The sequence below is a fragment of the Fundulus heteroclitus genome, chromosome 5 (assembly GCF_011125445.2).
Source record: "Fundulus heteroclitus isolate FHET01 chromosome 5, MU-UCD_Fhet_4.1, whole genome shotgun sequence".
Lineage (NCBI taxonomy): Eukaryota > Metazoa > Chordata > Actinopteri > Cyprinodontiformes > Fundulidae > Fundulus > Fundulus heteroclitus.
The window spans coordinates 42,718,815-42,742,438 of record NC_046365.1 but is presented as its reverse complement, the minus strand read 5'-3'; the positions used below and the strand labels follow the sequence as shown (position 1 = coordinate 42,742,438).

General features: G+C 39.3%; 1 protein-coding gene across 2 annotated transcripts; it reads right to left on the bottom strand.

Moving 5' to 3' along the window:
* Positions 1-362: 362 nt before the first annotated feature.
* LOC105922253 lies at positions 363-21,741 on the bottom strand. Of its 2 annotated transcripts, XM_036137634.1 has the most exons (6): positions 9,702-9,813; positions 4,987-5,286; positions 4,595-4,864; positions 4,113-4,220; positions 1,929-1,972; positions 363-536 (listed from the first exon to the last, which is right to left on the bottom strand). In XM_036137634.1, the coding sequence occupies exons 1-6, from the start codon at positions 9,748-9,750 to the stop codon at positions 462-464; spliced, it is 846 nt and encodes a 281-aa protein (XP_035993527.1). In that variant the 5' UTR covers positions 9,751-9,813; the 3' UTR covers positions 363-461. The 2 variants fall into 2 exon arrangements, 1 of the variants encoding a protein (XP_035993527.1); XR_004931129.1 differs by lacking the exon at positions 9,702-9,813 and adding an exon at positions 21,664-21,741 and having other exon boundaries at positions 1,929-4,220.
* Positions 21,742-23,624: the final 1,883 nt, after the last annotated feature.

The window sequence follows — 23,624 nt, the reverse complement described above, 5'->3', positions numbered from 1 at the left end:
CTCCAGAGAACATCCAGGTAGATCAGAGTGGTCATCTTCAGCAGCAGTTCATGTTAACTTTCAAAGTATAGTGTTTCCCGCAGGAATGTGCTTATGCGAGGCAGACCGACTCGCGGAGCGGAGTGGGGGGCGGGGGGGGGGGACGACACGTTTTCCGCGGACAGACTCGCGGAGCGGGGGTATCCATGTGTTTTTTCCCTGCCATTCACGCACGCGCGAAAGCTACAACAACAAACCGCGTGTTAACGTCACTTTTTTTTTTTTTTGGAATGTTGGCGTGGCAGTAGCGTGAGTTTGGCGTGGCGGCCGCCACGCCAAGATAGCGCTGCGGGAAACCCTGAAGTAGATATTATCTATCATATGTTACTGGAGCCCATTCATAAAATGTAATGAAGACCTTGAAAGAACCCAGTACATATATCCTATTAAAAAGTGTAGTCTTGTAGTCTTCTTCAGTGCAGTTAATGAGCTTCACAGTGATTCAGGTTCTGATCAGCCGTTGGCGGTTGTCTGAGCGGCTCCAGCTCCAATTCTTCCTGAGGATTTAAAAGCACACAAAGTTGGTTAATCACCACAGCTAACTTGGATCCTAATGTAAGTCTGGATATGTGTGTAGGATGCAAAATAGGAGGACCAATCATAACCGCAGTAGAGCAGAAAAACCTAAAAGTTGTTCTGTATGTGTGCATCACGCTCTCTCATAATCACCCTCCAATTCAGAGACACAAAGGCTAAACATGCCCAGACACCCTTACCTAAGGCTGATTTACAGAGACCGTTCTACCTGACAGGGGTTTTTAGACATCGAGAATAAGCAGGAGAACCTGGAGAGAACCCATGCATGTATAGGTAGAACCTTACCTTCCATGTAGAAAGACCCCAGGCTGGCAGGGCCTCTGTGCTAACACCCAAAGCACGGTGCAGCCCACGTTTAGAGGATAAGATAAAATCTAAGGACTCGCTGCAGTCTGCTTCTAAAACACAGATGTGCAATAACTGGTGGGAGTGCTGGCCTAGTGGTTAGAGAAGATTGTTCCCAGGCACTGCACAGTGGCAGCCCACTGCGCCACAAGGGCATGGCTTAAGATTCTTCATTGTGAGATCAATATAAGTTCAATTATTATTATTAATTGGTAGTAAAGCTAAAGAAGACTTGCCAGATTGGAGATGTAACTAAAACCCAGCACTGGGCTTTAAGGTTTTTGGTCCCTGCTCATAATCAGTAGTTAGGGTCTGTGGAGCAGTCTGGGACGTATTTATTATAATTTTACATTAAGAGGCTGGAAAACTTTACCTGTTTCTAATAAATAGTGTTTGTTAGAATCAGAAAACCCTGAGCTTTGCCTTCTGCTTCACCCTACAGAGAAAAGTGGCTACACCTCCCTCCCTGGTGCAGAAAGGCCGCTCTCCAAGCCGACGTGGATCTGAACGCAGCCTCAGAGGAATACAGCTGTAAAACAGCAACATGTTTAATTTTTGACGGGATCTTTGAATGTGGGCAACATCTGTGCTTTTAACTGGGATTTACACATTTAATAAACGCCTTTCTGTGAAATTTCCCCACATTTTCTTTGTTTTTTCTCTGTGGTTGCCACGTCATCTTGGTGAAAAAATCATCAGCTGAAACATTTTTAACTTATGGGAACATTTATGAGGTGCTTTGCATCGACTATTTATGGTTGAATCTGGGTGTAGAGAGCAGAACCTGCGGAGGAACCAGGTACGCAAACGTTCAGGTACAGCTGTGATTTATAAAATAAAACTGCCTGCTGGTGCGTACGTGCACATGATTTTATAACTCTGAATATTTATGGCATACAGCATTTTCTTTTTGTTGCTGTACATACAGTTTTAGTATGGATTAAACGCAAAGATTTAGAAATGAGACCCGAGGTCCTCAGGTGTTTAACAGACCTGCAGGTACGTACCTGATGGTTTTCACCATTAGATGACTGTGCTGCTGTGGGTGGTTCTGCAAGAGACACAATGAAGCTTTAATGTGATAAAAATCTAATTTGAACAGCAACAGTGAAGTTTTACAGAATAAGAAACAAGGTTCTATTAGAAAAGTTTTATCACAGATCAAAGACGACAATATTCCAACCAAGAAGCAACTTTCTCATTAGGAGCTAAAAAGCCACCTTAGAATCTGTTTCTGTACTTTCTTTGTGTTTGATCCATAATTAAAATAAAAAGCTGCCAACATGTTGACTAGATTACCTGACAGCAGATTTTATTTTAACACTAAAGGCTGTAGAACATCTGAAACTTAAAGTCATTTGCAGAAATTAAAGCAACTCGTATAATTTGATTGTCAGCTTGTATAACAGTATTACTATCATCAGACTGCATCCACTAAATGTTTACAATCAATAAAGAAAAAGCATCACTACAGTATTACTTACATGCAAACATTAGATTTATCAAACCCTCACATATTTACTCTATATATAAATCCTGCTTTTTTGTGGCTATAATTGGTCCTTCCTGTATTTATCTGCCTTGAATAAACATCTAATTATTTTGCAGTGGATTATTTAAGAAGTACCTGAGTCACTTTTAACTGAGAGCTCATTGACAACTGGCTTCCAGCTTCCAGCTAGTTAGTGATGACAGATGAGACTGACTTCACTTCTGCTGCCTCAGCTGACATAATGGAAAATAGGTTATATGACCTAGGAGATAAAATAAATAAGCAACCTATAACAATCTCCAGTAAAAGTCTTTTTGCGTTGCTCACAGTGGTTTTCTAATTAATAAAATGGAGATAAGCTGCTGGTTGGATCTTCTAACATTCTCAGACATGATGAAGCTCTGTGGATGGCCAAAGCTTTCTTCCATCTCTAAAACAAAAGGTTAAAAAAGTTATTTACTCTAACAAGTAGGGCAAAAATATTGTTGTATTTAGCTTTAGTGATATGTTCCTTCAACTAAGAGTATCAGGGCTCCCCAGCTTAATTTCCTGAGAGAAAGGTGGAAAATCGTTTCAAATTGACGAGTCTTATAAATGTCCAGAGTCTGGTACCATGTGGACCACATAGTGCCTGAAATGTCTGCAGCATCTTTTATTTTCTTCTCTCATCACTCCAGAAACACAAGTTTCCACGGTTCTGAAAAGTCAATTATTGCTCCAGTTTCAACAATATTTTAAACCCTGGATCCTTGAAGGATTTTAGGCCTGTTGCTTTAACCTCTCCAGATGATCCACTGCTATCATCACACAGGGCCTAGAAAGTGTTTTAATGTTTCCCCCAACAATATGACTCTTTATTTTATAAACAAGTATCTATTTTAAGGTTTGCATCATTGCCCGGAACAGTAATCTGTCTCTAACTAATAAATCCAGACTCGGTTGTAGCAGCTGGACTCGGGTCCATGTTGTGGACTTTTCTAAGCGTCTGGTTGTGAATGGTAGCCATGATCATGATCCATCTCCTCTTTAGAGATATGCAGAAGAAACATTGAGTCTCTATAATATCTGCTGCTATTCAAGAATCTTCATTTTCATTATGTGTTACCATAATAACATAATAACTGGTGAGAGAGCGACATAGAAAGCCTAACATGTAATCTATTATTATTTTATTAGGATAAAACTGTTAACGTTGTTGTCTGTGTCGTTACGCTTTATTGTTACTGACTGATAAAACTCGGCCTGTTCTGGGTTTTATTTTTGTAAAACAGAATATGTGGTGTTTGATGATTGGAGATCCTGCAGATCAAGTTTCCACTGACCACTTCTCACCCCAGGAATGCTTAGACTTAAAGTCAACTAGAGATTTAATGAAATAGATTGAACTCTGAATTTTGACCCAGTAGGGAAGAGTGTACTTCATTTGTTCAAGTTACTTTATAACATTTTTATGTGTTTTTAATGCTGGTAAATGATGTTTGTTCTGGTTTTAAAGTGTTTCTGAATAAAGTTAATTTGGTTTCTGCATGTAATTCTTATTAAGTAGGAGACATGAGATTATGAGAATAAAAATCATCCTAAAAAAAATTATGGTTAGAACTCCAAACGAGCTGTTAATTATAATTTTTTTCTATCAAGAATCATAAAGAAATATATTACAAAAGGTGCGTTAAAATGAAATAAAAATATCAAGAAGTACCTTGTGCATGATTGAGTCTCTTGTGTCTCTTGCAACAATAAACACCAATACCAACCCCAACCCCAAATAATAATAACACAAGCCCAACCAGAATCGAAATCTTCAGATCTGGAAAAGAAAACAAATAACCAAATCAAATCCATGGAAAAGCAAAGAAGGCCAGAGTAGTTCCTGAGGAGGAGGTTCTGAATACACTAGAAAAAAATACTTGTGGAAAAATTTCTAGTTTTAAACAAATTTCAATTAAAAATTTTATTTAGTGATATAAAAACTGTTTTCCTCCTTCAACGCAAAGCAAAAATAATCCAGTTTAGTCATAGAAGGAGACTGGCCTGACTAGGAGGAAGTCCTGAGCACAAAACAATTAGAAATAGGAGCTCATCTACCATCTATAATCATTAGCATTGTTTTACAACATCAGTGACATATACCACTTTACAAATAAACTGTTATTTAAACAATTAATCGGCTCCAACACTCACTGTCTGTTGTGTCACTGGTGTCCTTTCTGCACCATACGGTGACGTTGATGTTCTCAGTCCTGTTCTCTGCAGGGTTGGATGCAACACATTGGTAAGTTGAGTTAAAGTCCGTTTCTTGCACATAGAACGGCAGTGACTTAGATCTGGTCTCGTTCACAGTCTGGTCATCCTTTATAATCTGCAGATTGGTCTCGCTGTCCACCGAACACGACAACAAGCAGCTGCTGGAGCTTCCATTCAGACGTTGGATAACAGGAGTCAGTGCGGGGTCTGCAGAAATAGAAGGAAATCAGGCTGAGTAGTACCAACTGTTTGTACGTAGAACAGTTATCCTTTATGAGCTGCGGTATGGATGGTGCGGGGGGGTGGGGGTATCCAAAATGAATACTCACCATACACTGTGACATTATATGTTTTTAGAGTGCCTTCATTCTTTGGATCAATGGTATAACTTCCTGAGTCATTGTGTTGTAGGTCAATGAGTGTGAAACGTCCATTGCTGCTATTCCAGTGAATTTTGTTTTTGTAATTTTTATCCATAAAATTGAAAAGTCCCGGGTACACTCGCCCAACAATACTGTCTCCATGCTTAAAAAACCCAGAGTTCCTCACAGGATCAGGCAGCGTCAGGTTTCTCCCAACAACTCCACTCAGGATCACAATCTCCTCAGCAGCAGTTGGGATCTTCATGACTGGAAAACATCAACAGACCAAAAAACCTGATTAAAGGAATAACCTGGAATGTTGTCCTTTTCTCTCGCCACTAGATGACTCAGATTGATTTTTCTGCTTCCTTTCCTTTCTTCATTTTACTGATGACTTCCTTTCCTTCCTAGCTGTGAACAGGCAGCAGTCTATCTGAAAAATACACAGACTGTTCAGGAATTACCTGGAGATGTTCTGATTTAACCTCAGACTGCAGCTTTTGGTTTTATTAGAATGATTATTTAATTTCAGGGTCACAAATTTACAGATCCTGACTGTATTTTCTACCTACGCTCTGCAGAATTGATGGAATGATTCCTGTGAAAATCATTTGTAAGAATGAAAAACTTGATGCGAACCTTCAGCTTCCAAAGGAACGTGTTGTGAGTTCAAAAAGTGGAAACTTTAGAGGCAAAGAGACAAAATCTTAGTGCTGAGACTCACTGAAAAGAAATGAGGAAAGCATTTAGTGGAGAGGAGGTCAGATTAATTAAATAGTTAATTAAAATTAAATAATTAAAAAATGTAATAATTTCCCTGTGAGATTATGAAAGTATTTCTGATTGTGATTCTGAGAGGTCAGCCCTCTATGTGCCGTGTAAGATCCCAGTATCGATAATATTGCTATCAACACTGGTTTTGATATTAAACAATATTCATTTAAAATGCTCAATACTTTTTATTCTCTCCAGCACTGACTGCAGCAGATTCACCAAAGTGTTTGGGTATAGTTTGTTTCTGGTTTAGTTGGTTTGGGTGGTCGTGTTTCATTTAGGTTGACATATTTCGTTCTACCCCTGGTGGTGGTGTGGGGGGAAATTATGAGAGATGATGGGAGGTCATTACCGCTTTTCTTTGGCACAGAATAGTCTACAGCTACTGGTTAAGTTCTACCATATCCACACTCTCCATAATCAGCTGTCCATCAAAGACCGCCACTCAGGATTTTTGATTGTTTGTTAATCTACAAACTGTATTCACTAAATGGGAACGCCTGTAACGTATTTCCCAGACAGGACATCATTCTGTAAGCGCGTTAGAACCAGGGTTACTAGAAGCCATTAAAAATGTGGTTTATAGTCGGTACACTCAGGGGCGGACTTACCAATAGCCAAAGCTAGGCGGTTGCCTAGGGGCCAAAGTTCTTGAGGGCCCCATAAAACTCCTTGTACATGTGTGGTTAATACAGTTATTACTTATTTGGGCACATTAATCGTGTTTCTAACAAAACTCCTTTCGATAAAATGTCATCAGAGTGAGTGTTGTAATGTTTGTATCTCTACATTTGATCGGTCCATCTTACAGCGAAGTGTGCAGAAAGAGACCCGGAAGAGCAAAACATGCAAACAAGTGGCGTGAAGAGGCGAGACGAGAGAAGAAAGAAAAGCAGAGCCGAGTAGAGCCAGATACTGAAAATCCAGAATGACTGTTCAGTCCAGAGCCATCAGCCTGCCTGGTTTAATGGTCCGATGGGGCTACGATAGCGGACCCGGCTTATTTCAGAGTCCCCGTGATGCCAAGGTGAGGTGGCAGCGAAGTGTGGAGCAGCATTCCCAGGTTTAAAGTTAGCTATAATCACTGATATTCACCCAGCAAGACGTGAAGTGAAGGTTTAGTCTAATGAGCATCACCAGGGTCAGAGAGCAGAAGGATTTTCACCTGAGCTACAAGTAAGCTTAAAAGCTCTGGCTATGATAGAAACCAGCAGGAACCCTCTCTGGGAGCTTCCAGATGGATTTTCATCATGATGTCAAAATATCTGGTCCTTAGATCCGTCTTTATGAAATAAACTGGGGCCATAACGTTTGTTCAATTTAGCTCAATGGTGCTTAGTGCTCTATAAAAAATGGTTAAAAGTAACTAAAAAACATTAAAAGATCTTTCAGGTCATTAAACTGCTTCTCATTCCAGCACCAGGTCCATTTCTGCTAGTAGACAGAAACAAATTGTTGCTTCATAAACCAGGAAATTATAACAAATCTCCTGGTGCCAGTAGGACATAGAAGTGAGTGTGACTGCCAGCCTCCATTTTTCCAAATTTCTGTGCTGATTGTAAACATGCAGCTCTGGGTTGATTATAGATGCTGAATTAAGAAATCATTGCAATCAGTCACAAATGTAACATTAATTAGGTAACTGTTTTTTTCTGAATAATACATGTGAATAATACATGTGAAATACATTTTGTAAGCTAAACATGGAAATGATTTTACTCAAAGTAACACATAAACACAACTTTATTCATGCAGTTCTTAATAACTAAAGTATTGATACCGATGACAGGACAAAGGATGAGAGTGCAGCAAAGCTCCAGGATGAAGATCTGCGTTTTATTTTAAACCCAACAAGTCAAACCTTTTTCTACACAGTGGGTCCCTGAATAAAACCCTTAGCCCCAGATTGCTCCCCGGTTCCTGTGAAAGCTGCCCGCTGCTCCCTGAGGGACGGGTTAAATGCAGAAGACACATTTCACTGGAAAGTTTAATGACAATGACAATAAAGATTTCCTCTCTTTCATCTGACAAAATCTATTATTAAACTCAGCGAACCACGGAAACAACTATAGAGTTTATTTTTCTTAAATCTTGATAGAACAGATTTATTAATAGACAGATTATGAAAGTTATTTATTTTACTGATGACAGCTTTCTGAACTTTTAATTAAAATTTATTTTGTAAATCTGTTCCTTCTTTCATGAACCTGTTCTGTTTTCCTGTCCTTCATTCCACTGATAAAGAAAGTACTTTCATTTGTCCTGCCAAAAATAAACACTTTTACAATGCTGTTCTCACTGAGCGTGGGAGAAATTAAGGTTTTTCTAAGTATCCTAAAAGCTGAATAATGATCATCTTCTCCAGGATTTTTTTTTTTCAGTCTTAAACTTTGTGTCTCTTTAGCCTTCAATTCAACTACTTTAAAAAAAGGTAAACCAAGTAAAATTAAGCTTTTTACTTGATTCACAATAATCTACTACAAGTGTATATGGCCAGAAAGAGTTGTCCTATGAATATTTTTTCTATATCAAAATCTTTTCTTAAATGAGAGGGGATAGAGGGATGCTTTGATAAGCCTCTCCTGCCCTTCTTGACGCCTCTTATACAGTGAAGCCTCCTTTCTGAATTAGGAACATCAAACTTTTTGTAATCTGCACGCTGGTGCATCTGCTTGTTGATTGAGAGCTCCATCCAGATGAATATGTAGATTTATTTGTGAACGCTGTGGGCTCATGTCTCTGATTATTTCGCTGCACCGTGTTGAGACTCAGCTACTCCTTCCATTCACTAAACAAACACAACAGAGCTGCTGCTGAAACGTGTCTGGCTTTATTTTAATGCTGTCAAAGAAACAACAGCAAGCCGTATAGTTTGTAAAAAGCCCGTTAAACACAATGGAAACACAACAAGTTCATATAAGCACATGGAAAACCACGAGCAACAAAATAACCCAGTGCATTTATCCCATTAAAACGTGCAATCTAAGATAAGCTAACATTAGATAATCCTTTATTTATCCCACGACGGGGAAAATTATAAGAATTAAAGCATTAAAGAATTAAAGGTTTAAAACAGGCAAGAGCACACAACACAAACAAAATTACATAAGGATTGAAAGATATAATATCATAAGTGGAGGATTAGAAAAAAACACTGAACAGAACTCCAAAGAATATTTACAAAGCCATAAAAGTACGAAATGTACAGAGACATACGTATAACTTGTTATGTAATTTCAAAATTCTAGTTATGTTTTACTTGACTAATGATTTCATGCGTTATCTGTTTCTTTTATGGAATTGCGAAGCACTTTGAACTGCCTTGCATATGAATAAATAAATAAATATCAATAAATAAATCTGCCTTGCACTGCCTATAACATAACAGAGGTAAAAAATAGATTAGATTAATGTAAAAATCACAAAAACACCAAAAGGTCATCAAGCTTAAATATAGAAAAGTATCCATAGCTGTGATGCTGAGCCTGTATTAGCCTGTATTTCCCACCTCTACAGGTGATAGACAGGGTTATCTTGTTTCACTTGTCGTTGCCACTAAAAGCTCAGGCTGAAGCCGGGACAACGCACAGGTGTGGACTGATGTAAAAGAATGTTAAGCTAACAATATTATTTTAGGGAAATTAAATAAGAGGATAAAAAAGTTCCCACAGAAACACAGAAGATCCCAGTTTCCAGACCAAACTGCACAGCTTCTCTGAGCTTTGAGCAGTTCTGCTGCACTCACAGGATAACTTTTCATCATAAACAAGGAAAAACCAGCTTTTAAGAAAGACACTAACAAGTCCTAAAGATATCTCAGCTATCCTCACCAATACTTATCCAAAATGAAACCCCAAAAGCAACAATAGGAACATTATTGCATGAAGAAGAGCAGTAAATGAACTCACATGAGACACCTGTGAGGAGGAACAAGAGTGACTTCCAGTAGCAGCGCATTCTGCCCCGAGCAGCAGCGAAAAAAAAAAAAAGACTGACCGGAGAGATGTTCTCGTATTTAACAAAGACAACAGCCACACCCTGGAAATGACGAAGGAAATGATGAAGGCGGGAAGAAGCACAAACCCACAAACTTAGGATATTGAGGAAATGCAGCACCTGTATTTGCATGAGCACAGAGAGCAGCTCATTAGACATTTTACTTCTAGTTTTGGGTGTGTCAAACCAGAGGAGTCCCACGACATGCTGGCACTCGCATGGCTGAGCACCGGGTCCTACGTTCACTGCCTGTCAAGGCCACAGACACGCATGTTTTCTGTAACTGGGTCAGGTTCAGCGCACGTGGAAAAGTGGGTGTCAGTTCGGTTGCCCAGTGTTTGCTTGACTGAATTAATCTCTGCATAAAAGATCGGAACCGGGAATGAACTCTGGTCTGTTTAAACGCACCAAATGTATCAGGTGTGAACGAATCCTAGAAGAAGAAACACAGGCGCTAAAGCTGTGAGGGGGAGAGACAGAGGCCTGCCTTACACATGCCTTTAACATTCTTTAGAGTCATTAAGGCAACAAAGGAAAATCTGCGACAGGTTTAAAAACCTCTTCAAATGTGAATCATCACAGACGTGAATCTTAAGAAGCAGGTAGATCTGAAAAACATACGAGATCCACTCTGAGTCCAGAAGCTGCTGGATAAACAGCTGAACCTCTGCTCCAAGGCGTGTAATGAGATTGTGGGACAAAGAGGACATGATGGGAGTGTTTCACCACTAACCTTCTGTCTAAGTGGGGCGTTGGGGACAAGGTGAAATATCTGCTCCAACTTTCAAGCTCTAACTTAACTTTGGTTCCATCTTTCTATCACATCTCATGTTGATTATGTGAGTTTCCTGGTAGCCAATTAAAGAGGAGGTCATCACAACATTATTTGTTATTTATGAAAGAACAAAGCCTGTGTATCATTTATTTATGCCTGTAAAACAACATAAAAGTCTAAGAAGCTTGACTTTTTAAAACTCAAGTAAAACCAGCAGAACACAAAGTGAGATTACGCTGTTTTCTAACTTTCGTTTTGACTCAATCAAGGAGGAAACCAATAAAGATATTGGTGATTAACAAACAGTCTTACTTTAGGTAACCTGGGTACTTTAATTCAAGGAATTGCTTTTTTCCCCCAACAGTTGAGACGTTTTCTTAACCTGCAGTTTGGAGATTAACAGAAAACTTTTAAATATGACTTGTATAAAATCTTGAAAATGGACCTGAACCTGAAGAGGAGCATCAGAGACAGCCACATGGTCAGACGTTGACTGGAGGGACGGCAGATATGAGATCATAGCTCAGCGTTCCTAAACGTAAACCTGGTTATCATAAGTTGACACTGTGGAGGCATCAGTCATTTCCTGTTTGTTGGAGTTGCTGAGAGAAAGGAGGGTCATATCTGCACCCCCCCCCCCTCCAAACAATCCTTGGAGATGATGCAGAGTTTAAGGCTGCATGTGCACAAAGTCTTTTTATTATGTATAAAATCACACTTCTCTTTCTACTGTATTTTAATCTGATTTTGACATTTTAAACAACTGCACCATATTTTTTGCTGTAGATTTTATCTGACTTCAGAGTCTCTTATTCTTATTTTTTGTTTTCGCATTAGCACGTCTGTGTTTCCATTTGCATTCCCCTCTCAGGGACAATAAGGGATATTTCTCTTCTATTTTATTCTCTGAACAGCGACAGAGAGGGAGAGACTGATCCAAAAGTCTGGGACGCTGTTAAAGCAATAATGAGACGTCATTGTTTTTCAAGGATGTCATGCATAAATAAATTAAAGAGGTTAAAATATGATCAACTACAAAAAAAAAACATAAGCTGCAGCCAGTGTTCCCTCTATGCTGCGCAGTAGATAAAATCCAAACTGAAATGTAAATAAAATAATAATGATAATCCTCACTCTGTCATACTCGGTATCAGAACAGGTGATATCTGTCAGGTAACTAAACTCAGCGTCTGATCAAGTTGAAAAAAAATACTGTACCATACCACCTTTAGTTATAAAGCATTTTATAAAAATAAAGGTCAACAAAGTGCTGTAGTTTTGAAACTGAAAATAACAGTAAAATGAAATTCTGGCACATTTTAGGAATAAAAACCAAAAAAAACTAATGTATCACAGAATTGATAATAAGGGACTGTGTCAGCAAACCCCTCTTCTGTTGGTTTGTGGGGTAACGTATTTAAGAATATTAATTTAATGAGTGTTAAATAAGATTCAAGCAGTGTGGAATAAGGTTCTGTATAGATGCTACAATCAATACTCTCTTCTCAAATAATTGTTCAGATGTAGAGCCAAAGTGCTGATTGAGGAGACCTTCCTCTGTCTTTCCTGGGACTCTGATCCTCTGTTATTTTGGAAAGACACGTTCTTGTTTGTGGGTAGAAAGCTTGACATGGACCAAACATTTAATTACTATCTATACTGTTTGGTATTCTCCGTATAAATATTACAAGTAAGAACGTTTGTTGTGAATTTTGGTATAATTAAAGCTACATTTAATTTCCACAGCTGTCAGTTTCCTAAACTAAAACCCAGTATTTTATGTTTATGTGTCTCAGTATCTGTCCACATTAAATTATTAAGCAATTCAAAGGCCTTAAAGACCAAAAACGCTTTGTAATAAAGTTCAGTTGTAACCTGCCCAAGTTTATATGACTGATATTTTCTTCTCGGACCCTCTGTGGGTCGTGGCACACTGAGCCTGGTTCTGGTTCTACCGGAGGGTTCTTCCTGTTTTCCTCTCCACTGTCGCTACATGCATGTTGGTATAAGGGATTGCTGCAAAGCCATCAACACAGAAGAGAGACAGAACTGGAGCTCTGATCATTAAATTATAGGCATGGACACACTAGCAAAATGTTGTCGTTTAAGTGAAAAAACTTTGATATTTAATAGTTAAAACCTTTATATCAATGTTTACACACACACACACACACACACACTCATACATACATACATACATTCATACATACATACATACATACATATATATATATATATATATATATATATATATATATATATATATATATATATATATATATATATATATATATATTTTTTTTTTTTTTTTTTATTGGAGCCCAGAACTTCCCCCACCCCAACACAAAAATGGTCTGACCAACAGGGTTTTGAAGTTCAATGAGCTGCTCGAGTAAAATATCAGAACGTCCAGTTTTGGTGCTCAGAAAAGAAAAGATAATAAGAGAAGATGAATGCAGAGTCTGAGGATAAGACTGGAACAAAGACAGAGGGACAGATGGTTTAAGAGGTGAAGGAAGCCATTTACCAGCATAGTGCACAATGTAAATAAAAACAACTAGAAAATGAAATACATTCCACCAATGTAAAACATTTTGTGCTGAACTTGAAAAAAGATAAAACTTTCAGAGTAAATACAAAGTAAACAGGAAAGTTAAAGGAGCAGTAATCAATTTTTTTACGCCTACGTGGAGCTTGAGTTTTGTCTGGAAAGCAAACCAAGACGTGCATCAAGTCACGTCTCTCTACTTCCAATCCAGCTGCACACCCCCTCCCCCCACCCCCATTGCCGCTTATTTGCAAAGAATACGCAGCAAAACAGCTTCACCTTTCAAAGGAACATGCACAATGAAGAAGTAAATGACTCATAACTCTGTAATGCTGTCAGTAAGAGAACATTTTGATCTGCAGGACGTTTTCTGCCATTTGCTGCCACTCTACGCTGCTCTGACTGTGGCATGCTGTAGGCAGGGAGGGGCTGAACCCTCAGATGTTCAAACGGACGGACATGCAGGCGCGGCAGCATTATTCACGACTAACATTAATTAGTTCTGAACGCATGAAACTCGTACGTGGGATGATGAAACAGATCAGAGAGGGTAAAGAAACTGTCAGCAGATGCAGAGCCCACCCAGTCTCACTAAAAAATGTGTAATATCCACATTGGTCCACAGTGGGAAAAGTCATATTTTCAGTTTCAGTTGGCTCCTCAATACGAGTCAGGCTGACATTTTATATGTTAGATTAATTCACAGTGGCATGGAAACAGATCACGTTACTACTAAGTTTCCACCAGTGTTTGTATGCATTTTAAGATGTCAGTTACATTTTTCTACTGTTGCTTTGGTGTTTTGTTATGGACGCAGGGTTCAACGCCACCGACTTGCGCTGGGATTGCTGTACAAAAAACTCAAAAATTGAGAAAAACATTTTTCATTTATTAGTTTCTTTATGTTTTTCTGTTCATGCTTATGACAGTGAGGGTGTTTAGCCATTAGTAGACAATAAGAACAACAGAGATAATAACCAGGCTGTCTAGAAAAACAATAAAATCTGGGTTTCAAAAAAAAGTGAAAACAGAGAGAAAACAAACAAAAAGGGTGTTAAATTGTAACCCAGTTTTTCTCCAGGAGAGGCTGGTAGACTGTAGTGTAAAAAATAATCTATTGGCTTATAAAACATAAAGCATTTAATCAGTGAAGGGAAATCTTTAAGAAGATATTCATATATTTAATTTCTCCCTGTTCTTTTGACCACACTGAGCAGATGATTGAGATTAAGCAGCAGTCCTGACTGAAACCAGCGTAACTGCCTCCCTGTCGCAGTGAAAAAGGTTATTAACTCTATTCAATGACATTCCAATCAGCAGGGAGGGACACAGTCGATGGATGTAGAAGTGATGGAAATAGGCAAACCAGGAGACATCACTGATGTGGGATTGTGATGATGGATTGGGTGATGCCCAGACTCTGAAGTTAAAAAGAGGGTGAGACTGGTATGAAGGTTTCTGAAGTTGCTGACTTCAGAAATTTTAATATGTCTCTTTCAATTCAATTTAATTTTATTTATATAGCGCCAATTCATGAAACATGTCATCTCGAGGCACTTTACGAAGTCAAATCAATCATATAATACAGATTGGTCAAAAAATTCCTATATAAGGAAACCAGTTGATTGCTTCAAAGTCCCGACAAGCAGCATTCACTCCTGGAGAACCGTAGAGCCACAGGGAGAGTCGTCTGCATCAAAACTCATCTTTGATGATGAGTTTTGTCCAGTGGTTTCACGTTAGCAGCAGGGAAGGTACCGGGTCTGTCTGCATGTTTATGCATTCTCTGGGTACTCCAGCTTGAAAAAGTGTTAACCGGTTTTTCTACAAATTGTCATCAGGTACGATTATGCGTGTGCATGGTTGTCTGTCGCCCCATGGACTCCCGGCTTGTCCAGGATGCTCCCTGCTTTTTGCCTGATGACAGCGAGAATGAAACAGCAGTGGCTTTGTGACGAGGATGACAAGCTGTGACTGGTGTCCATGTAAAGCAGTGAGAGTGGAGTAAACACTCAGGACGGGTCACCTGTCCATTACAGGGAGACACACACAGAAAGACAACCATGCAGGTGGTGGAGCTCTCTCTCTCTCTCTATATATATATATATATGTATATATATATATATATATATATATATATATATATATATATATATATATATATATATATATATATATATATATATATATGTGTGTGTTATGTCTGCTTTTAATATTGCTTCAAATTGGGAATTCCATCTGCTGTATGTCGACTGCTGCAGGTACACAGGTACAATTCACCATCAGTAGATTGTCAGGTACCCCCCCGCCCCCCCCGCCACTTTTGAAAGCTATCTGATCACATTTACGAAAGTATCACTTCCCTGTGAGTTGTTTCTTTTGCTTCCCAAAGTTATTAATTCCACTTGATTGATAAGAATACTCACATACTTCTAAAACTCCACGTTGTGTTTTCCCTGTTACCGACAACATCTCACCGCACCGCTGCTTTCTGCATAAATTAACTGAATGGCAGCTAAAAACATGCGGCTGCACAGTGGGTGGCACTGTTGCCTTGCAGCAAGAAGGTCCTGGGTTTGAGTCCAGCCTGGGTCTTTCTGCATGGAGTCTGCATGTTCTCACTGTGCATGCGTGGGTTCTCTCTGGGTACTCCGGCTTCCTCCCACAGTCTAAAAACATGACTGTTAGGTTCATTAATTTCTCTAAATTCTCCTTAGGTGTGAGTGAATGGTTGTTTGTCTGTGTTGTCCTGCGACAGACTGGCGACCTGTGCAGGTGAACCCCGCCTCTCCCCCACTGACAGCTGGAGATAGACACCAGCACCCCTCATGAGACGTGTTAGAAAATGGATAGATAGCTAAAAACTGGGCTAGGTAACATCAGTCCCACTGACATCTCACTATGCCTATGGCTATAAAATGAGTCCTGGATCATGTTAAAAAACGCTCGTCTATACAAATAAACGTTTAGGAGTAAACCGTAACTTTGCCACTAGTATTGATGACGTGATTGTTACCCCTGATTTCTCCCACAGACACAATTTAAATCAGAATATTCCCATCAAAGCAAAAAGTAAGTCAGAATTTCCCAACAGGACAGCTTGTTTTCCTCAGTTTCATTTTTTCGCAGTAACCACAGCCGGTTTTATTTTAGGCAAAAGTGGACAATACCACCCCCCCCCCAAAAAAAAAAAAAAAACAAAAAGCAAAAAAACAAAATTCTTGCTCCGTCATTCACAGGCAGTCATCAGTTTGCAGTCCGCAGCAGAGAGCCTCGCCAGGAAACATCGTCCCGTTCAGTGTTTCAGTAGTGATTCATGTAATTAGATCCTTAAGACAACAAAAGGAAACGGCAGCACAGCATCTGCTGTGATGTCAACAGTGGAAAGCATTTCTATTGTTTTTGTATCTGCCCTGCAGTGGAAGTGTTTCTAAATCACACCACAACAAACAGGTCCCCGTGTCCCATAATGCTTAGCAGACTTTCACACCAGTGACCTGTGGCGCCCCCCCATCCAGCCTCTGCCTCTGGCTCTGGATGCTGATTAGAGGATAAACACACAGCAGTTTTTACACTTTGTTCACTTTCCACTCTCATCTTAGCAGCTTTTAAGGAGCTCTGTGTCTCTGCACTGATTTTCTGCTTGGAGGTTGAGACATTTCATATTATTCACGTAATTCATGCATGCTGTGTTTGTTAATTCTATATCAGAATTTTTTTGGTCATTTATTGTGATTATTTCATTCTCTTTTATTTTTTGAGATTATTATTAGTTATCAGGGATACATTGATTTGAGTTATAAAATTGCTTAATGGACATCCATAATGTATGTTATGCAGTTGGTTGTTAAAACTTGGATGAAGGATATTTTAGATTTTTTTTTACTTATTTAATCAATATTTAATATTCTTTGTTTCCATCCTGTGGGATTGTCACCTTACTGTTATCAGGAGCTTTGGTTAGAGCACTCAGAGAAGGTTGCAGGTACCCGGTTCGATCCCCAGCGCAGGCACTCTGGGTCCCTGACCTAGACCCTTAACTGGGCAGGTATTGGGGTAGAGGCTTAACTAAATGCAAATATTTGACAAAGCTCACTATGTTTCCATGAAGAAAACACAAATCATCACTGGACAGGTTGCCAGTCTGGACAGGTCGCCAGTCCATGGCAGGACAACACAGAAATAGACAGGACAAACAAATTAGAGAGACCAATTAACCTAACAGTCATGTTTTTGTGGGAGGAAGCCGGAGTACCTGGAGAGAACCCACACATGCACAGGGAGAACATGCAAACTCCATGCAGAAAGACCCAGGGAAGGGTAGGACTAGAACCCAAGACCTTCTTGCTGCAAGGCAACAGCGGTACCCACTGCTACTGTGCAGCACCGGTCCTGATTTCCCTGTAAATTAAGGAAATGTCCTTTATTTGTTGCATCAGTTTTGATCAGTACGGGATATTATTGCACATTACTAATCTGGCTGGCAAGGTTAAACATGTCTAAAAACACGGATAACCAACTAACATCATAATAAACAGAAAACTAAGGAGTGATAGAAAGAAGAATCTACAGGCAATAAACAACACTAACAGATGCCAATCTAACAGAACTACAGGGTTCCGAGGGACTCAAAAACAAACAAAGACCCGGGTTGCTGACAGTAAATACTGCGCTGATACCAGTTTTCCAGTGGAAGAAAAATTTAGCCATGTAAGGTTTTTGATGGGTCAATTAAATTCTAGAGATATGGTGGCAGCAGCTCCACGGGGGGCTGGGTGGGGCCCAATTAAAGTTTTTGTCATGGGACCCAAAACTCCAGGAGTCACCCCTGTACATCATGGAGAGGTTTGCTACATACACAGAAATGAGGAAGTCATGTTAATCTTTCTCTATAATAAATCTTTACAGAAAGCATCTGAGCTACATATTAGTCATCCCAACCACAAACCAAGGCAGAAAAATTTTAATCAGTAACATAAGAATCAATTTAAGACGTTAAAATCATACCTGTTGATGATGTTTCACATGAATGAAAGAATAATCTGACTTTGAAATTTATAAACTCACGTATTATAGCCACGAGGATTTTATCCCAGGGTCTTCTTTCTTAGACATCAGGATGCCAACCAGCAACCTCTTAGCATTCAATGTTTTTGTGACTTTTATTAAACTGCAGAATAAAGATGTGGTTTTCCAAACTTTGCATCGTACGCCCTCCCAGAAAAGGTTTTACCCCCAGATTCCACCAGGATCACTAATGTGATAAAATTTTTTATAAAATGTCTCCCTCTTGGTCCCTAGTAACAAAAAAACAAGTTACTTTAAATACTGCATACTGATGCAAATTTTGTCATTTAACATACAGCATGGTTCACTACAGCTGCAAATATTAGCGCCCATTTTTTTGTCATTATTTTGTGTGTCCTAAAAGGTGGAACTTAGATTGGCACTGCACACAAATTGCAAGTTTAATCAATATGAAGAAGATACAGGCCAAGGGGAGGGAGAAAGCATCTTCTCTGTTCATGTGAACATCTTTACATCAAAGAAGATGAAGATTCAGAGCCTTTTTCCTCTGATGTCTTAGAGCCCCGAACACGGTGGAGGACCTTCTGGATCATTCCAATAAACCATGTCAGTGTGTCAAAGTCATCATTCGACAGACAGCCATGTCAAACTAAATTTCTTTTTTTAAAAGACGTTGAACTGCTTTTTTATTTTATTTTATTAAAGAGTCCCACTAATATGGAGTGACTCAAGCCTCCATTCTTGGCCCCTTCCTCTTCTCTCTTTACCCCGTCCTATTGGAGTCAGTTATAAGAAAACATGGTTTAGCCTTTTTTTTTTTTTTTAGAAAGAATGCAATCATACTTTTATGACACTAAAAAGGAAAATAGTTGTTCTGCAAATAAACTTCTCGAATTCATTGTAGAAATCATGAATGTCAACACACTTGTTACACCAGAACAATAAAAGGCTGAGGTTATGTTGTTTGGGCCCATTAATGTCTCTAACATGAGTGTTGACCCGGGACCTTAAAGTCAGTATCTGATTCTTACTGCTGTCTATCTCCCCATTGGTAAATCAAAGTTTTAGAAAGCCTATATGGTCCGACATTTTCCCCTCAGCTGCAACACTTGAAGCACACCGGGGTTCACGCTGCGTCTTTATGCTGATGTTTCCTTTTTCAGCTCCATGCACTTCTAGCCTGTTACAGTTTATAACCATCATCACCTTTCAGTCTCTACCCTGACCAGATAAATCTCCTGACACAGGGTGCTCTGATGTGTAATTACGCAATTGGAAGGCTGAGTTTGAAGTTGTTTGTTTGTGGTCGGTGCAGACGAAATGATAACTTTCTGGTTCGCTTTTAGTGCGGTAATAGTCTTAAAGGCAGAATCCTACAGGAAGCACTTTTTATGCGGTGCAATGCCCGATCTGATGAGTTTTGGCGCAGCTTTTCAAGCTCCTCGCCTCACTGGTTCCTAGTGACAGCTGAAAAACACGCAATTTGGGAGCGGAATGTCTGGTCTAAGCATGATTTATTCTACTGTGCTGAGGTGGGAGGATCTTTTTCTTCATTTTTCCATTGGTGCACTGTGAGAATAAACAGTAGAAAATATGCACAAATAAAGACTGTATAGAGCTCCTTTAGAGAGAACAGGAGGAATGAGGGCTCTAAGCTGACGACCCCGATGTTACATGTCCCTTAATACGCCCTTAAAGTGCGCACCTAAATCACATTTATCACCTGAAGCAGATGCAAGGTGACACAGAAGCCCACCGAAGCACCGCTTGTTCTAAGACTGAACCAACTAGCAAGAAACACAACTACTAACTCTCTATTGATTTTAATTGGGACATTATTCTACAGGCAGAAGGACATGAAACGTAATGGTTAAAGTTTTGAAGGATGGACGCTGATAAGAGCTTCTGGCTCCGAGGAGAGGAAGGAGAGAGGAGAAGTAGGTAAGAGTGCTGAGGCACAGAAACAACACAGCATTAATAAAAACAAAACTTATAAACAGATTAAGTGGTGTTTCAGACTACATTAGCGGATCTATTTTCAGATCCAACGTGCAACAGTGACTGGTTCTGAAGGGATGTACTGCATTTTGGCTCAAATTCTTTTAGCGGTACTTTCAATTAAATTCTATTCAAATTTATTTTATTTATATAATGGCAATTCATGAAACACGTCATCATCAAGGCTCTTTCCAAAGTCAGCTTCCATCAGATCCTCCAGGTTGGTGAGAAAGTTTCCTCTCTAAGGAAACCCAGCAGGTTGCATCAAGTCTCTCCAAGCAGCATTCACTCCTCCTGAAAGAGCGTAGAGCCACAGTGGCATAAAGCTTAGTCCCCCCCCCCCCAGAGTAAAGCAAAGTCTGGCAGGAAAGTTTGTTGCCTTTAGATTCCTAATCTTAGTGGGATTTTCCTGATGAAATAAAGGTTAAATGGATACTTATGTTCCATGAACACTGCAGCACTCTCAACATGAGTCAAGCAAGGAATTAAAGTACTGGGGAAGGGTGATGTACAGTTTATTATACATAAAACGCAAAGTTTTATGTTAAGTAGACTTATTAATATGCATTCAGTAAAACAATATATATAGTGATTGGGTTTTCAATAAAAAAGTTAATTCATCTATCATTTATTCTCTAAATATATGAAAGGTCTTGTTCATAAAGCTTTAGTTCCACAACTTTGTGACATAATTTCCACCTAGTGGCCAAAGATTAAAGGTGCAAGGTGTAAATCTTAGGAAATATTTTAAAAATTAATCTTTTTAAAATAACAACTTAAAGGGTTAAAAGAAATGTTCTCGTTGTGTAGGTCACAGTCAAATATATATAGCACTTATAAACTATCCTTTATGAATAATACACATTTCATTTTACTTAATGAGTTAAAAACACTATGATGCAAAATGTCCGAAAACCACGTTGAATAAATTTATTAAACTAATGATGTTCAATTGCAACAACTATGCAGGGAGAACAACGTAAAGGAAAGGATGAAAACCCGAGCTGAAAGTATAGCCGTCTGGCCAACATATTTTAACTGCCAATGAGCAGAAAGTAAAAAGATGAATTAAAACCAAAATGTCTTCAGAGTTTAACAACCAGTCTGACGACTTCATCTCCAAACGGTCCAACAGAATCTCTCTCCAGACTCTCCCTTTGCTGAACAAAAGCTTCATGTCAGAACAAGTCAGACAGAAAATATCCGGCATATTTCTGCAGGCTGGATCTTGTCCTGAGCTCCAGAGATAAACCATCTCCAGCTCTGGTTCAGAAGTCTCAAAACTTTCACTCCAGAGAAGGCAGTTTAAACCGTTTAAACAATTATTAATTTGCACAGATAGCAGAAACAGTTTAAAGACTGTTGACGTAAAATGATTTAGTAAAGCATCACATCAGGCAGGGAATCCATAATTTTGATCAGGATACTGCAGTAAACAGGGAAATGCTGATCCTAGTTCAGCAAACACCACCATTAGCCATATGAAGAAGAAAATGATTGTCCTGTAATAAAAAAAAATTCTTACCGGCTGCAGATGTTTTCCAGCAGTGAACTGTGAGGTTACTGAGAGCAAAATTGAAACGCCCAGAGAGACAAACCCCAAAACCCATGAAGGAGGGGCTAACAGATCTGTTCCCAGGAAAAAGCTGCTAAATGAATATATTACTGAGAACTTCCCCTTTGCACAAACGGTTTTATTACAGCAGCAATAATCACATGGATTATTTATTTGGTTGAAAACATACAGTGTAGCCCTAAAACCCCTGGAGCTACAACAATTGGCACCCCACTGTTAATACTGGGTTTGGTTTAGTGCTAATTCAGTGTTTGCACATGACTTTGTCTCCCTACAGGTAAACGGACGGACATTAGAACCTTCCTTTTTCTATCCGGCTCAGATCTGAGGCTCCTCTCAGCTCAACCCAAACAGATTTTTCTTACAGGACTTTGGACTAAGATGGAAGTGTTTGTCGTAACTGAGTTCACATGTAGACATGGTAAGGGTCTAAAAAAAACACCTGTGACCCCTGTTTCCATCCATGGGGTCCCTGTAGACACTGTGGAGGAGTATAAGTACCTGGGAGTGTACTTTAACAATAAACTGGACTGGACCAGGAACACCGAGGCGGTCTACAAAAAGAGTCAAAGCCGACTCTTCTTCCTGTTGTTGCCGGCACGCTCTTCTTCACTGTCACATGCTGGGGCCGTGGGCTGCTGACAACGACAGACTGAGCAAACTGATCAGGAGGGCGGGGGATGTTGTGGGGGAGGAGCTGGACACTCTGACGGCAGTGGCAGAGAGGAGGATGCTGTCCAGGCTCCAGTCCATCTTAGACGATGTCTCACAGCCTCTCCATGACACACAGGCAGTCAAGCAAAAGATATCCAGTGTAGCAGGTGGTTTATTCACAAAAAAAGGTGTTGGAAAAAATATTTACAAAAAATCTAAAAAAACAAAAACTAAAAGGTTTAACATGGCTCAACAGATCAAAACTGAACATAAAGCAACCAAAATTAATGTCACATGCACACAGCTACACTGACCTGGTTCTCCCCCTCTCTCCAGAACCTCTCAAGTGCTTGTCTTTTATACCTTTCCCCACCAAGGTAGACAAAATGGCCTCAGATAGACTCTCCCACACAGGAACCCCCAAACAGTTGATACATTCCCTATCATTGTTTAAACCAATACAATTCAGCACTATATCTGAATATGAAACAATGCAAATTAAAATACCAACAGCATGAAAGTACACAATGCCAAAAACTCCATCAGAAAAAGACTGAAGTAGCTATTGCTTCCCCCTCTTCAGTTGGTCTCTTCCTGTGCCAATCCTCCAACAGGAAGGCCTATTTTCCAGGAAGTAATGTAACACCTCCTCCTGCAACACATCAGGTAAACTCACTAAAATAAAATACACAAGATAAATGGAAAACAATTACAAACAAACTGAACGATTTAAACCACGATGTTATAGTAAATAATCATTAGAAATGCAAAACATAAACAAACCCGGGATAGTACATATTTGCAAACTAAAGACTAAATACAATATGTCTAAATCAAACAAACCAGAATGTTACCAAATGTATATAAGCAGACAAATGGTGTTCTCACCCACTTTGTCACAGCTCCTCTTACCCAGATGCACCACAGAGCGCCACAGGAAATTATTCCTGCCTGTGGCCATCAATCTCTACAACGCCTCCCTCAGTTATCCTGGCACCCCCCCCTCTGTAACTGTCATTAATGCATTCTCTGCACTGTTCTTGCACAAGTCACTATCACTTCACTTGGATTTCCAAGGTGAAGTGACATGACTATTGTGATAGGGTAATACCTTGTGTGGAATGTTGTAAATATATATATATATATATATATATATATATATATATATATATATATATATATATATATATATAACAATGTGTGTATTCTGGAGCATGTAACAAAAGTAATTTCCCCCTGGGATCATTAAAGTATGT

Excerpts from the sequence above, each read along its gene's own strand:
- LOC105922253 (XM_036137634.1), bottom strand. The coding sequence starts at position 9,750 with ATGCGCTGCTACTGGAAGTCACTCTTGTTCCTCCTCACAGGTGTCTCA. Across the intron at positions 4,865-4,986 it reads ATATAATGTCACAGTGTATG|ACCCCGCACTGACTCCTGTT; the intron begins GTGAGTATTCAT and ends CTATTTCTGCAG. Across the intron at positions 537-1,928 it reads CTAATGGTGAAAACCATCAG|GAAGAATTGGAGCTGGAGCC; the intron begins GTACGTACCTGC and ends TTAAATCCTCAG.